Source organism: Gasterosteus aculeatus, chromosome 12, assembly GCF_964276395.1.
Source record: "Gasterosteus aculeatus chromosome 12, fGasAcu3.hap1.1, whole genome shotgun sequence".
Classification (NCBI taxonomy): Eukaryota; Metazoa; Chordata; class Actinopteri; order Perciformes; family Gasterosteidae; genus Gasterosteus; species Gasterosteus aculeatus.
Genome location: NC_135700.1, coordinates 10,027,703 through 10,040,412, shown reverse-complemented (window position 1 = coordinate 10,040,412; position 12,710 = coordinate 10,027,703). Strand labels below are relative to the sequence as shown.

At 46.0% G+C, this 12,710-nt stretch overlaps 1 protein-coding gene across 2 annotated transcripts in view; it reads right to left on the bottom strand.

The window, feature by feature from the left end:
* ankrd11 (ankyrin repeat domain 11) overlaps positions 1 to 12,710 on the bottom strand; it is an 83,225-nt gene that overhangs the window by 21,091 nt on the left and 49,424 nt on the right. For both annotated transcript variants that reach the window (XM_040165774.2, XM_040165783.2), the window contains exon 3: positions 2,531 to 2,676. In XM_040165774.2, the coding sequence (XP_040021708.2) occupies positions 2,531 to 2,617 (87 nt within the window). In that variant the 5' untranslated portion in view covers positions 2,618 to 2,676. The remainder of the gene's footprint in view (positions 1 to 2,530; positions 2,677 to 12,710) is intronic.

Genomic DNA, 12,710 nt, shown 5'->3' with positions numbered 1-12,710 from the left:
TGCTTATGGGACTTCCTCCGCAATCCAAAAAGCCACAGGATAACTTATTCAGAAGGAATCACTAGCAATCGTTCATTATTTTTAACTGAATCGTGGCTTGAGTAGGGAGAAGTGATTGAAAGGTTTCAGCGATGTGCCGAATGGAGTATCCCAGCAGCAGACCTCAGAGTACACACAAGGTACATAACGCACACAACATCCAAAGCTATTCTGTAAAACAGACTACATCATCTTAAATCAAGGCTAACAGCAGAAACAGCTTTCAAATGAGTCACTCGTTTTATGTAAATGTTTATCCAAATCAAGTAGCAATCCAATTTGTTCTAGTATTCCCATTATAATGCACCGTAAATGGACCCCCCTTGTACTCTGTCCTCAAGTGTTTCAGGTAAATGCTATGCTGGTAGAATAGAGTTGAGACCATTTTTGGAAATAAACATTACAGGGTTAAGCTCACAACCTTAAGTGCCGGTTGTGAATTCCTGATATATTCCATTGCTTGGTCCAAAGTACTTTGATAGGAATGTCAAAATGTTCAGTATGCTTCATGTACGAAGGGTGTAAGGTCTCATAATGGAGACGCGGCAGGTGGGTCAGATGTGATGTTCAGTACAAACGCTCATTTATTGTCCTTCTTTTGGTCCCCTGCTCGTCTCTCTACCCTCAGGGCAGGTTTTCCATTATGTGCCGACTCTTTGAACTCCTCCCCCTGCCCTAGTCATAAGACTATGATGTCATGGTACAGTACAGACAAACTGTGTCGGCCACATTTAGCTGATCTCGTACACTCTCTCTCTCCATGTGTATCCGCCCGGTGACACAAAGCCTTTCAACAAGAGACCAAACCATTCATGCAGAAGCATGATGTTTACATCAGGTAAAGCCACAGTGATTTTAAGTGAGGAAAATTGCAAGAAAAAAAATCTCTGCCTTCGTAGGGATGGTACAAATCAACAACGCCCATCTCTTCCTAGACTTAAATTCATAGAAAGTCTTTCTTCACATCATTCACACTAGCAATGCCTACTCTTTTTTGCCCCACTCTGATTTCCCCCACCCGTGTGCTTCCTCCCTCCCTCCCTCCCTCCATGCCAGAGTCTGATGCAATCCTTTGCAGAGGGTTGTAAATCCATGCCTGCATAAGCTGTAGCTCTTTTCCCTCCGCCTCTCGTTGCTACTCGTCCTCGCTGAACAGTTGGCACACACCATGACATCATCAAGCTGCGTCCGGCACTTAAGGCCTCTGCAAACAACACGACTGTACTCGTGTCTATTCCTGTGGCTTCATAGCCTGCATTTCAAGAATGTATGTTTCTTAACAGGCCGAGAATTCCAGAAGCACCTCTGGATCTGGCCCGAGAGATCGCCTGAAGATCGCAAAGACACAAACATGACACCCTCACAAATATATTATGCAAGACTTTTTTTCCAGCATCACAGTAATTCTGGTAAAAATATGAAATATTAACTGCAGTTACCACGCGTCATTTACGGTGCGGAGGCATGTCTGTTGATGCCTCGACCTTCTACTTTTGGTAACTGAAAGATATTGGACCAAGGGGCAAATCCAAGCCATCCCCTCATTGACATGAACAACATCTCAGACACTGAGACTTTGTTACAGCGTAAAGGAATCGTATTATGCCCTTCTACCACAGGTACCACAACGCCACCCTTTTCTTCCGATCTAAAACGTCTCTGCTCAAAACGATTTGACCGTTTGAGGTCTTAATGTGAATGAGCCAACTAACCCCTCCCCACTGTCCCTCCGTCCTCTCCACCATCCACACTCCCTGGTTTGAGCCTTGCATGCCATGCCTCCCCTGTGTCATCATTAAATGTAAAAAAGAAATGATTAAAAATACATAAATACATATTTGTCCACTGATCTGTGATAGAAATGTAATTGTTGTACGATTCCAATCTTTTCATTGATTTTTATAGTCAATATCGCTGAATTTGTTTATCTTTTATGTTCCAGATACCGGAGAAAGACGCAGAGGGAATAAAAGTCTCTGCACGTCACTGTCAGTCAGATACACTCTAAAACCCTATTAATACAGTATTTTCCCCTACCATGGTATGGTACTGCACTCCGCCCGTTAACAATAATCCCCCGATCTCTGTGCACGGGGGAGTTCCGTCGCGATGTGCACACACACAGTGGACTGTTAATGCCGGTGTTGGTGTTGCGTTTGCATTTTCATAAAGTGTTCCCTTTAACTCCCCCACAGAGAGGTCAGGAGAGTAGGATCAACCACAGAACAGCACCAATAAAACTGGCATACATTCACATATCTGAAGTAAACTTAGGAGGGACGGGTACTGTTCCCAGGCCTGGTTTCAAAAAGCTATTTTGTTATTTATTTCAGCCTGCGTTCCCACCGTCTGTGAGGCCTTCCAAGGTTGTGAAATAGATCAGATGTCGCGGTAGAGAGTCAAGTTTCAAGGACAAACAGCGCTCGGAATTGGGGATTACACGTTGTATACAAACATTTGGCTGTGGTGCACAGTGTTTTTCTTTTCTTACCTTCTTCCCACCCTGCTTTTCCACCATGTCGGTGTTGAGTGGGAAGTGGTCCAGCTGGGGGGTTTTAGATCCCCCACCTTTGGGCATCGTTCAGCTCTCCCCACGCCAAGCTTCATTCACGCTGCCATTGCATCGTCATCAACCGTCTGGAACAAAGGGAAAGAGAACAAAAAGCAAAGTGTTAGTGGGGGAGGTTAGCAACTGACCACTACGTTTCTTTGAAAACACATTTACACACGGCCAGACGATGCAGCCATTAGCGGCACATCAAGCACTCTATTTTCAACTTTTAGACCCTGATGCGGGGGAGCAGTTGAGCGGGAGGACAGCTGGCCGAGTTGCAGCTGCGGGAGGTGAAAAGCTGAACCCGAAGAGAGAGCCAGGTCTGCCCAAACATCAGGAAATGTGTGCGATGGTATCTGCCTATTTCAAAGCAGGAGAAACGGTGATCCCTTTTAAAAACAGCAGAGGCACACTATTCATATCAACATGCTGCAACTAGAGCGGGCGCATCCTGGACGTTTAACACCAAGACGGACCAGGGAAGATGTTGCACAACCCTAAAGTTGCGGGATAATGATAGAGCTGGGACCAGTTGAGGAATTTCTTCAGTAACGTGACTGGCACGTCTCGACAAAAACCCAAACAGCTACTAAGCGGCATGGCAAACCACCCCTTGTAATTGACCTGTTCTTATCCATGGCATCACTGCAGAAAGCTAAGAAGGGGGAATAGAAATCTACCAGTTAAGGGTGATTGATTTTATCATGAATGTATTGAATAAGGAGTTCCGCTCAATTCTCTGTGCAAGTAGACAAAAACAATCCCGGCCCTCGGCTCCACAGGGCCATGAATTAATCATACATTCCATCCCTCAATTCTCCTCCTCAATTATGCACTTTTTTTTTCTTCTTCAGAGTGCGCCCAAGTGTGATCATCCTTGTGACTGAGTGAGTGACCAGATGAGACGACGGCTGAATAATTTCTCCCCCCACTCTACTCTGTGTACGATGGCAATCCTATCTTCCCTGGCGCCACTTCCATCTCCAGTCCCCTCCCCCAGCCTCCTTCCAGCCTCCTTCCCTCTGCAGCGATCCTATTCAAAGACTGCTATTTATATCCCTCCAGTCAAGCCAGCCAGCCAGCCAGCCAACCAGCCAACCAGCCAACCAGAGAGGCACAGAGCTACAGAGAATGTAGTGCTCCCTCGCAAAGAGACACGAGCAAACACAGCGAACCACAGCCCCTTCCACCCTTCCTCCCCTCTGGCTCATTGTTACAGCTAGGAACTCACTCCAACCCCCCACGGCACACAAAAGATAGCGACAGGAAGGTTGACTAGCCTCAGAAATAAACAAACTAGGAAGTAAAACGCGCGTGCAAGCGCACACACACAGCAAACTGGGTCAGCTGGACTAGAACAATAATCTCTGCACTTCTTTTGGGTTTCAGTTACAGAACATTCAGCTGGAGAGAAAGCCGTCACACAAGAAGCACAAGAGACGAAACCCTGTTCAGGACCCCACACTTTGTAATTTCATCCCAACCAAAATATACAGAACATCTGCTAACTGTGTAATTGCGTCTTGAGTTTTGTTGACACTAAACAGCTGATTGACTCCATGTGTTTATTCTTATGTGTCTATATAACAATAACAGGCAGTATACAAAAACTACGACAAAATCAAAGAAGTTTCTCTACATTAGAAACTTGTTTAACAATATTCTACTAAACAGGGTATGTGTAACGAGATAAAGACTGGGCGATCTTTTCTGTTTCCATATTGGCCGATCAGTTAGTCAACATCGCGGATAGGCGATCCAATCACCAGGGACTCGTCATCTGACCAGTACACTGAAAGTGATGTGACTAAGAATTTAAAAGCGTGTGAACAGTGTCTAAAGTATCTAAAAGCTTAATAGTTTAAGGGTGAGGGTCAACAGCTCCCTTTAAAGGTCGATGGTTTCTTTTACCTGGTACGACAATATTAGCGCATCGGGATCTGTTTAATGTGACATATCACAAGCTTATACCTGCTGGTAGGTAGAAGTTCATGCAGCATTCAGCCTTAGCATCATATAAAAAACAAAAAAAAACAGAAAAACTCTCAGACTGTGTTGCGAGGAGGTAATTTAACACTTGTGAGGAGTTTTGCCTGACATTCATAACAAGTTCCATATATGTGGTCAAAATAAACTGTCAACACAAATATTAATTTCAGGGAGAACTCATCATCTTTAGTGAAAGATTTCAAACAGGAGTAGACTGGTTCAACATTCGAGCAACCTATTGATTACTGTCTGCCAACATTCCTGCCAACAGTAATCCCTCGGCACCAGAAATCCTGATGTTTAATACATGACGTCAGCTCCCACTTGGCCCCGGGGATGATGACTGCAGAAAGTGTGGAGAGGTGAGCCAGAGAAGCAAAGTCTTCCACGCGAAGGACAGGACCTGCCGGTACCATCACCCACCCAGTCTCCCTCTCTTGCATCCACGCACATCTTCCCTGCCTCTCTGCATCCTCCTGTAGCATCCCTCTCTACACTCTCAGCCACTCCCTCTGCGGTCAGACAGAGGCCAACGCTTCGGCATATTGCAGCACTCTCCACTCACGCTCACAGACACGACGACACACACCACAAGCACACTCGCGTTGGGGTGTTTTTGTAGCAGCTTACTTGATTTAGGGAACGTCAAAACAGACAATGCGTGGTGATTTAAAAACCTACCGACTGTAAGCGAGACTGTCTCTCCACACACTTTCACAGCTGGTAAGGGCGTCGTGTAAAATGAGCACTGCATTGGCTATAAATGGGAATTCTTCCGTTAAACAATTAGTGGCAAAAGAAGCAGCTCGTCGCCTATTAGCAAAGTTAACGAGCAGTTTTGCCTCCAGAGTGATTCGATGATGCCATTTTGGGCTTTGAGTTCTGTGTGCAATGCACATAGTTCACCATTACATGTAAAGATATGGTTACTGTACGGTGTAACAGCATGGGCTTTTAACCAGTTAGTCCTTGAAGGTGCAAAGCATAACAAACAATTGAAATAAATTTAAGAATACAATTGATACTTTTGCTCCAGACATCTACTGCATTCAAAACACTAGCATCTGGAGCCTGAAGGGCTCACTGAATGAATTTTTACCATACACAATTTTAGCAACATCAACTCCTGATTAAATACGGGGGAAACGGAATACAGCAATGGCAGAACACAAAGCGGTGATTGAGGTGAAGGTCCACGTCAAGAGATGAAAAGTAGTTGTTTACTCAACTCCGGACTCGCATCGTCCACACGGAAACACACCTCCAGCGTCCCAGAAGGACGGCTGAGCACCGCGGCAGCTGCAGACGGCGACTGACATATTGCTCTCCGCCTGCCCTCACGTATGCGGGTGCGTTTATGTTGTGCGCAGCGACCCCAACGTCGGTTCCGCAATCGGATATCAATCAACCAGGACACTACCTGGCTGTCAATCAACTGCTGTTGAGGTGGACAGCCAGGAAAAGGTAATACAGAGCAGATGTTAGGGGTCATAGTGTTTGTTCAGAGACGATTTCACTCCATTTGAAAGTCATCACTAAACTATTTAGTTTTGTACATGTGTGGGATTTCTTTAAATCCCTGTTTCAGAAGGAAAACAATGGCAGTGACTAAGAAACACTTGACGCACAATGCAGGTCCACTTTTATCTTAACTAAACAACATTCAAAAGGTAAATATTGTTGCTTGCCATTTCTGTGTTCGGTTAATACTCTATTAACAGTACTTATAGCCCGGACGCTAAAGAGAGCAACACATCGGCTTGTTGTTTGGATTAGTTGTGCACTATTATAGGTGGCAGCGACCACAACCCAGCTTCGTCAAAGAAGTCACATTTCCTCCTTAGAGATTAATTTGGTGTCTGCCGGTGATTACGCATCTAGGTCAACTCTGAAGTCAATGTATTGAGTTCCTAAAAGGAAGGACTACCCATGATACATTTAGTTATGGTGGCTCAACAGGGCTAATGAGGCTACTTCTGATTTCTTCCCTCCAGCGTTATTTCAAAACAATTGTATGAGTGCAAAAAGGACTTAAGCCCGACCGCTCTCACTGCAAACACAGATTTCACACCCGACAGCCAAGTGATCCACATCTTACCACAAGCCTGCACGTTTGTGGTTAAATGTCTATCATTCAGGAAATCAAGATCAACTCCTTGGAACGCTGGTCGTCATGAGACTAAAGGGGCACCATCTCCTCCAGCTTGTGCGTGTGTTTACTCTGCAGCGCCTGTGGCAGCAGCAGGAGGAATAAGCTGTAGGACAGCTGCAGCTAGCTAGCCAACTAGCATGTTTGGTGTGCAAATAAAGCCGGTCGGGCTCAACTGCTGTATCCTGGCAACCAGAGCCCAGCCTGGCTGCTCAGTCCCTGACCCGTGTCCATTCATTTCATTATAAAGCGTGTAGGGAAAGAAGAGGCTGACACACACACACACAGAATCGTGCGCTTCTAAAATAATTACTGAGTGTATCAAAGAACGGTGGTTATCTGCACTTCCTGGTTGGAGATCCAGCCTTTAGATGAGCCGTTTTAAAATGTAAAAACACATGCATTTAGTATGCTTGCCTACATACACACTGAGCAAACACGTAGAACATCTCAAGCTATCATTTCTTTTCCCTACTTAAAACAAAGTGATCATGGTTAACTGTGAATAGGAGCAGCAGGTGACACACAAGGGCATCTGGAAATGACACACATATATTTGAAATGTGAGTGAGTGGGAGTGGTTCCATTATCCAAAAGGCTGTAGGAGCAGAGAGACGGGAGAGATGTGGGGAGGAATCCAATCACTCGGTGGGATTTTCTATTCTGAGCACGTTCGCTCGCTCTCTCCCTTACACCTCTCTGTTCCATCCAATAACAGCTCAGTGCTCGCTGCCTGCCTGCCAGTCTGGTAAATCATGCCGTCTTTGCCAGTGACCTCGCAGAGATAGTGGCAGGCCTGTATATTTATATGCAGCTAGGCTGCAGGAAAGGCCAGAGACAATCTAGTGCTTTTTGGCTCTCTCCTCTCATCAGTGCTCGGACTCGTTCTCATTTCTTCCCCCTCTCCTCTCTGACTACGTCTCTCTCATCTGCCTTTTCTCTCTATTCTCAACATTTCTCTCTCTCTCTCCTCTCACAAAAACAGGCAAAGGCCTGACATTGCCACAGCAACGTGTGAGCACACACACACACACACACACACACACACACACACACACACACAGAAAGCCTGTTGCTTAGCAACTCAGGGATGAGACAGATGCAGGCCTATCAGAGAAGCTAGTTAGAAAAAATAGAGAGAAAGGATCTACTGATAGAAGAGCGCTTAAGCAATGAGGACTCAATCACTTTCTGACCTTTGGACTGCTGTCTGACCACAAAAAGGGGGTTCACTCATTCACCGACTTTATGTGCTGACAGACGTCATGAACATGGCTAACCAACAGTCTTTGGTCACCTTGCACATGGAAACACTGCAACACAGAAGAGGCTACGCAGTAAAACTGTACTATTCCTGAAGATATTAATACCGGTCTGTGGTAGGATCACATCAGGCAATTTGTGCTGTACTTTGATCTGACTCAACCCCACCTTTGCTCAATAGCTGTTGCATAATAGCGCACACACACACACACACACACACACACACACACACACACACACTAGAATCCCATTCGTTAGCAGAACTGCCACCCAACGTCAAACATCAAACAAAGATGAATGGGCGAAGCCACATTATCTGCTTCAATTCTTTGAGTTGCTGGGCCTTATTTTCAGATATTATTATTTTGAGCAGGACTGATCCGTGTTTGGTAGACTAGTCTTCCCACGCAGGGGATGCACACTGGTCATAATCAAATCATCACCGAACAAAAATGTACTCAAGCATCTACAAAATGCACCAAAATAACAACAACGCATCCTGAAGGATGGAGGTCCTACTTATATTCTAATCCGGCTGGTTCAAAGTGATACGCCGTTATTCTAAATACATCATTGCCGTTTCTATTACTGTAGGTGTTGGTTAGAAATTGTTGGCCCAGGCAAAGTCTGTGTGGCAGCACCCACCTTCACCCTGAAGCTACACCCACAATAAGCTGCTGCAGGAATTTAGAGCTCAAAACAGAGACAGTTCTGTGCAGAGGACTTTTCATAAGCAACCGTGAGTGCTGAATATCTTTGCAGTGATGCCACGTGTCTATCTTGAATAAATACAGAAGAGAGTCCCTTAGCGGGGTGGATGGAGACTCTGAAGTAAAGATGCCGCTGCTTCACTGGCCATTTAAAACCCTATGAAACATCATTGCTCCATTATTGCAAGAATGTTGGATAACAAAGCATTTGTGTGGTGTACACATCGGGAGTAGCTGCTCTCAATCCTAGTATTCCGCCTCTCTGTCGAATGAAAAGTTACGGAGGTGGAATTGGTGGGTGGTGGTGGTGGGGGGAGCATGGTTCCGCCATTTGGCCGGCTGCATTGCAGTCACGGAGGCGAGGCCGAGGTCTGTGTGAAGAGGGCCGGTTGAAATAGCGGAATGGGTGAGACTTTATAACAAGGGTTAAAACAAACTGTAGCGGCCGAACTACAGCTTCATGCCCTCCGGGGAGGGGACGGGATGAGCCAGCGTCTGACAGGGACGTTCATGCTGCGTTTAACGTGCCGCCTCTTCTGCTCGTGATGTCACCACGCAAGTAACCCACTCGCTGCAGTTGTTCGGTTCAGTGTGAAAAGGCAAATCTTTTTTGTAGAATCGTAGTGTGACAGAGCTGTAGCTACCAGTGGAAGACTCTTTTGAACAGGAATGGACCACATTTGCGTTCCAGGTTAATGCCGGACAATAAAATAATGATTATGCAGGAGTAGTGGCAGAAGACTTGAGAAGTTCCTCCCCCATTAAACAATTGGCAGTGTAGAATGACGATACATCAAAAAGAAACTCGCGGGTTAATGGAAACGAGATCAAAGATGAAAACTGAATACATCTCTGACAAAGAATAATGTGTTTGGACCCGCCCTACATCAAAAACTAAATTAACGTCTAAATAAATGACCTTGCAAGACAGCAGAAAACTATTCTTTACCAAAGATGTTCAAAACGTTTCTCTATCTGACAAATAACTGACAAATGGTAAGATTGCAGAAATAGATATTTATCTGGGAGCATAAAAACTGTATTGAGATACTACTAATGCCTCAAACAACAGTCCTCTTATTCCTGAACACAAAACATTGGGTAATGTTCTGTTGAGTATCATGCAGACTGTAGGAGGCGGGGATCAAGCCAAAGAATTTCCAAATAGTGACCGAACAGCTCCTTATCTTGAGCCACAGCATTACATACAAACAATTGAATGAGATTATACAGCCAATAGCATCAAGCATGCCGTTTTGTTTTGTGACGAGCGGTGGTTGGCCGACAACGTAGCGCTTGGAGCAGGTCAACAACGCGACGTGCACGGTTCAGCACTGGTTTCACTAGTCTATTGAGCCCCAACACAACCTTACAAAAGCTCATTTGACGCAAGAGATCCATGTTGTTAGTGTGAAGAAAAAGGATCTGTGTACCGATGACTCAAAGTTGGCCCATGACTGAATACCAGAGGTGAGGAAATCAGACAATCTGCACTGTGATGAACAAACTCTTCCATGTGAAGCGTGAAGCGTTAAAATCAAAACCATCTTGAATCAGAATGACTTAATGTGGTCTTGGTAGTCGTGATGGTTGATGTAAACATTCTGTAATAAATACTCATTTTCTTTTCTAAACCTGAATCTGCGCATTTATTCTCCTTGCCCTTAAAAAGCCAAAAGTGAACAGAGACTGACATATGCATCAGGGTTCCCGGTCTAGGTTTGATCCCGGGACATGATGGTTATGTGCCGTGTGCTTTAGCTCACCAAGCAATGAGGCCGCCCCATCTGCCCATTATGGTACAGTGTGCGCCGCGTAACAACGTGTGTGAGATCTGGATCGTTATGCTGCGGCGAGAAGCCGAGACAGAAGACAAACGATTGAACGTGTATGTATGCGTGTGTGTGGGTGTCTGCTTGAGAGAACATGAATGAGTGAGTGTGGATGTACAAGTGAGTAGGGTGGTAGAATGTGAGGCACGGCGACGGGCTTTTCATTAATTAAGGATTACGTGAGGAGGTAAAAATAAATGCAGAGCAGAGGGAGAACGCCTGGATGGATAATGAACGGAGCGAGAGCGGCGCAGAGGGTGGACGTGACCTTTCCACAGATGAGCACCTTAACGTCTCACAAACACACACCCGTGTAAAAGAGGGGGCGCCATCTAAAGAGCGGGGCCCACGTTTGAAGCAGACTGAACGCCGTGATGGAATTCTGATTAAAGTTTTGTTGGAAAAAGGAAACAATCCACCAGATAGCTCACACGTCTGTCACTTGTCAGCTGCTTGATCTCCAGCAGCAGACCTCGCTTCTTGGTGTGCGTTATTGGACCAGAGACGATCTGTTCAAGGGGTAACGATCAAGCTCTCAGCAGGTCACAGACATTCTGTTTTGCACGAGGACTCGTTGTTTCAGCACACCTATTTGAGCCGGCTTCGTTCAAACTGTGTTATACCACATTGTATTCATGGTTTACTCTGCACTCTTCTCTTCCTTCTGCAAATCCCAGCCGTGGCGATGTGCAGCTAACCCTGCATTTGAAATGGCTATTTAATTGGTTCCATTACAGCCTGGTGGGAAAGGGAGTCCGTTGTTTTTCGTAAACTTGAAGTACTGATGAAGTACTGCTGAAGTACTGATGAAGGGCCCGCTGCGATACACTGGCCAACACATGGCAACATTCTGCCGCACTGCTTTTCCGTTTTATACAGGGGATCAAAAAGGTGGGACGGGCAGCTGACTCGGCACATATGGAGACAGAGAAGAAGAAAAAAAAACAACAACAGCACAGACAGCCAGACGAGCAGCGCGATCTCTGCCACAACAGAGGAACACGGGCAGAGCCTCAACCGAAACAACACATACAGCTACAGCGACGGAGCCTCGCTGGCGAGGAATCGTTCCTCAGCCGCCGCCACACACACACGCACACACACGAACACACACGTGGGTGCAGCGTAGCTGGGGACCAAACAGAATGTTAATGCTGTCCTGGTGCAGAGGGAAGGCAGGATCCCAGATGAATTATAAATCACTGGGCAGGGCCGGATGGAGGGATGAAAGACCTGCCACTGCAGAGCACAGCCAGCTGAGGGCTGGGGCGGTGCCTGCTTAAGGAGGGGGGGGGGGGGGGGGGGCAAGGCAGACTGAGCCCCCGTTGAGGGTAGTGCACATTTGCTACATACCGATTTCGAGTATCTGGTGTGTATTTATATCTGCATAGCACAAATGTTTACGCCGACTTTATTTCAGCTGTGATGTCCCTGTTTTAGCCCTACTTCTATTTCTGTCCATTGAGAGCGGCGGACTACCGGTTAAATTCCTTGCATGTGTTGCCACTTACTCGGCCATCAAAGCGGATTATGACGATGACCTCGGCAATGATTCTGACAAACCATGTCTCCATCAAACTGAGCAGAGGAATATCCCAACGTTGAGTTGTCCCAACGACTTGCCGGAAAGGAAAGAAAAAAAAGGATCTGAATTGTTGTTGTACACTCAACATTAGTCTGACACACGGCACTACATTCCTTCACTGGAGCCAGTAATCCTTGGATAATGCAAAATTGCCCTAGATTTCAACCTATGCCATCCAAAAACACACGTAACAATAAACAAGTCATGAGAGAAGGGTGAGGAGGGGCTCTTACCCGCGATCATTAAAATTGTTACACAAGTGCAAAAATGCCACGTTAACAAGGCTGTGTTGACGGAACGAATAAAAGAGACACTCAAGCCGCCAGAGTGGAGAGCAGCCCCCCGGACAACGTGCACGCCGCATGCTCCTAGAAACAGGCGAGTATTTGAGTGCATTTGGGATGTAGGCACCTCATCTCTCGCGTTGTAAGACCGAAGTATTTTTGTGACTACTTTGTACCCCTGAATTGCCCAGAGACCAGAAAAGCGTAAAGTGTAGTGCAGCTCCAAACTGTTGTTGGGTGAATTTAATAACTGGATCCACAGAGCGTTTCAGTTCAAATAGCCTGCGCCTGTCCAGCCTGTGGAT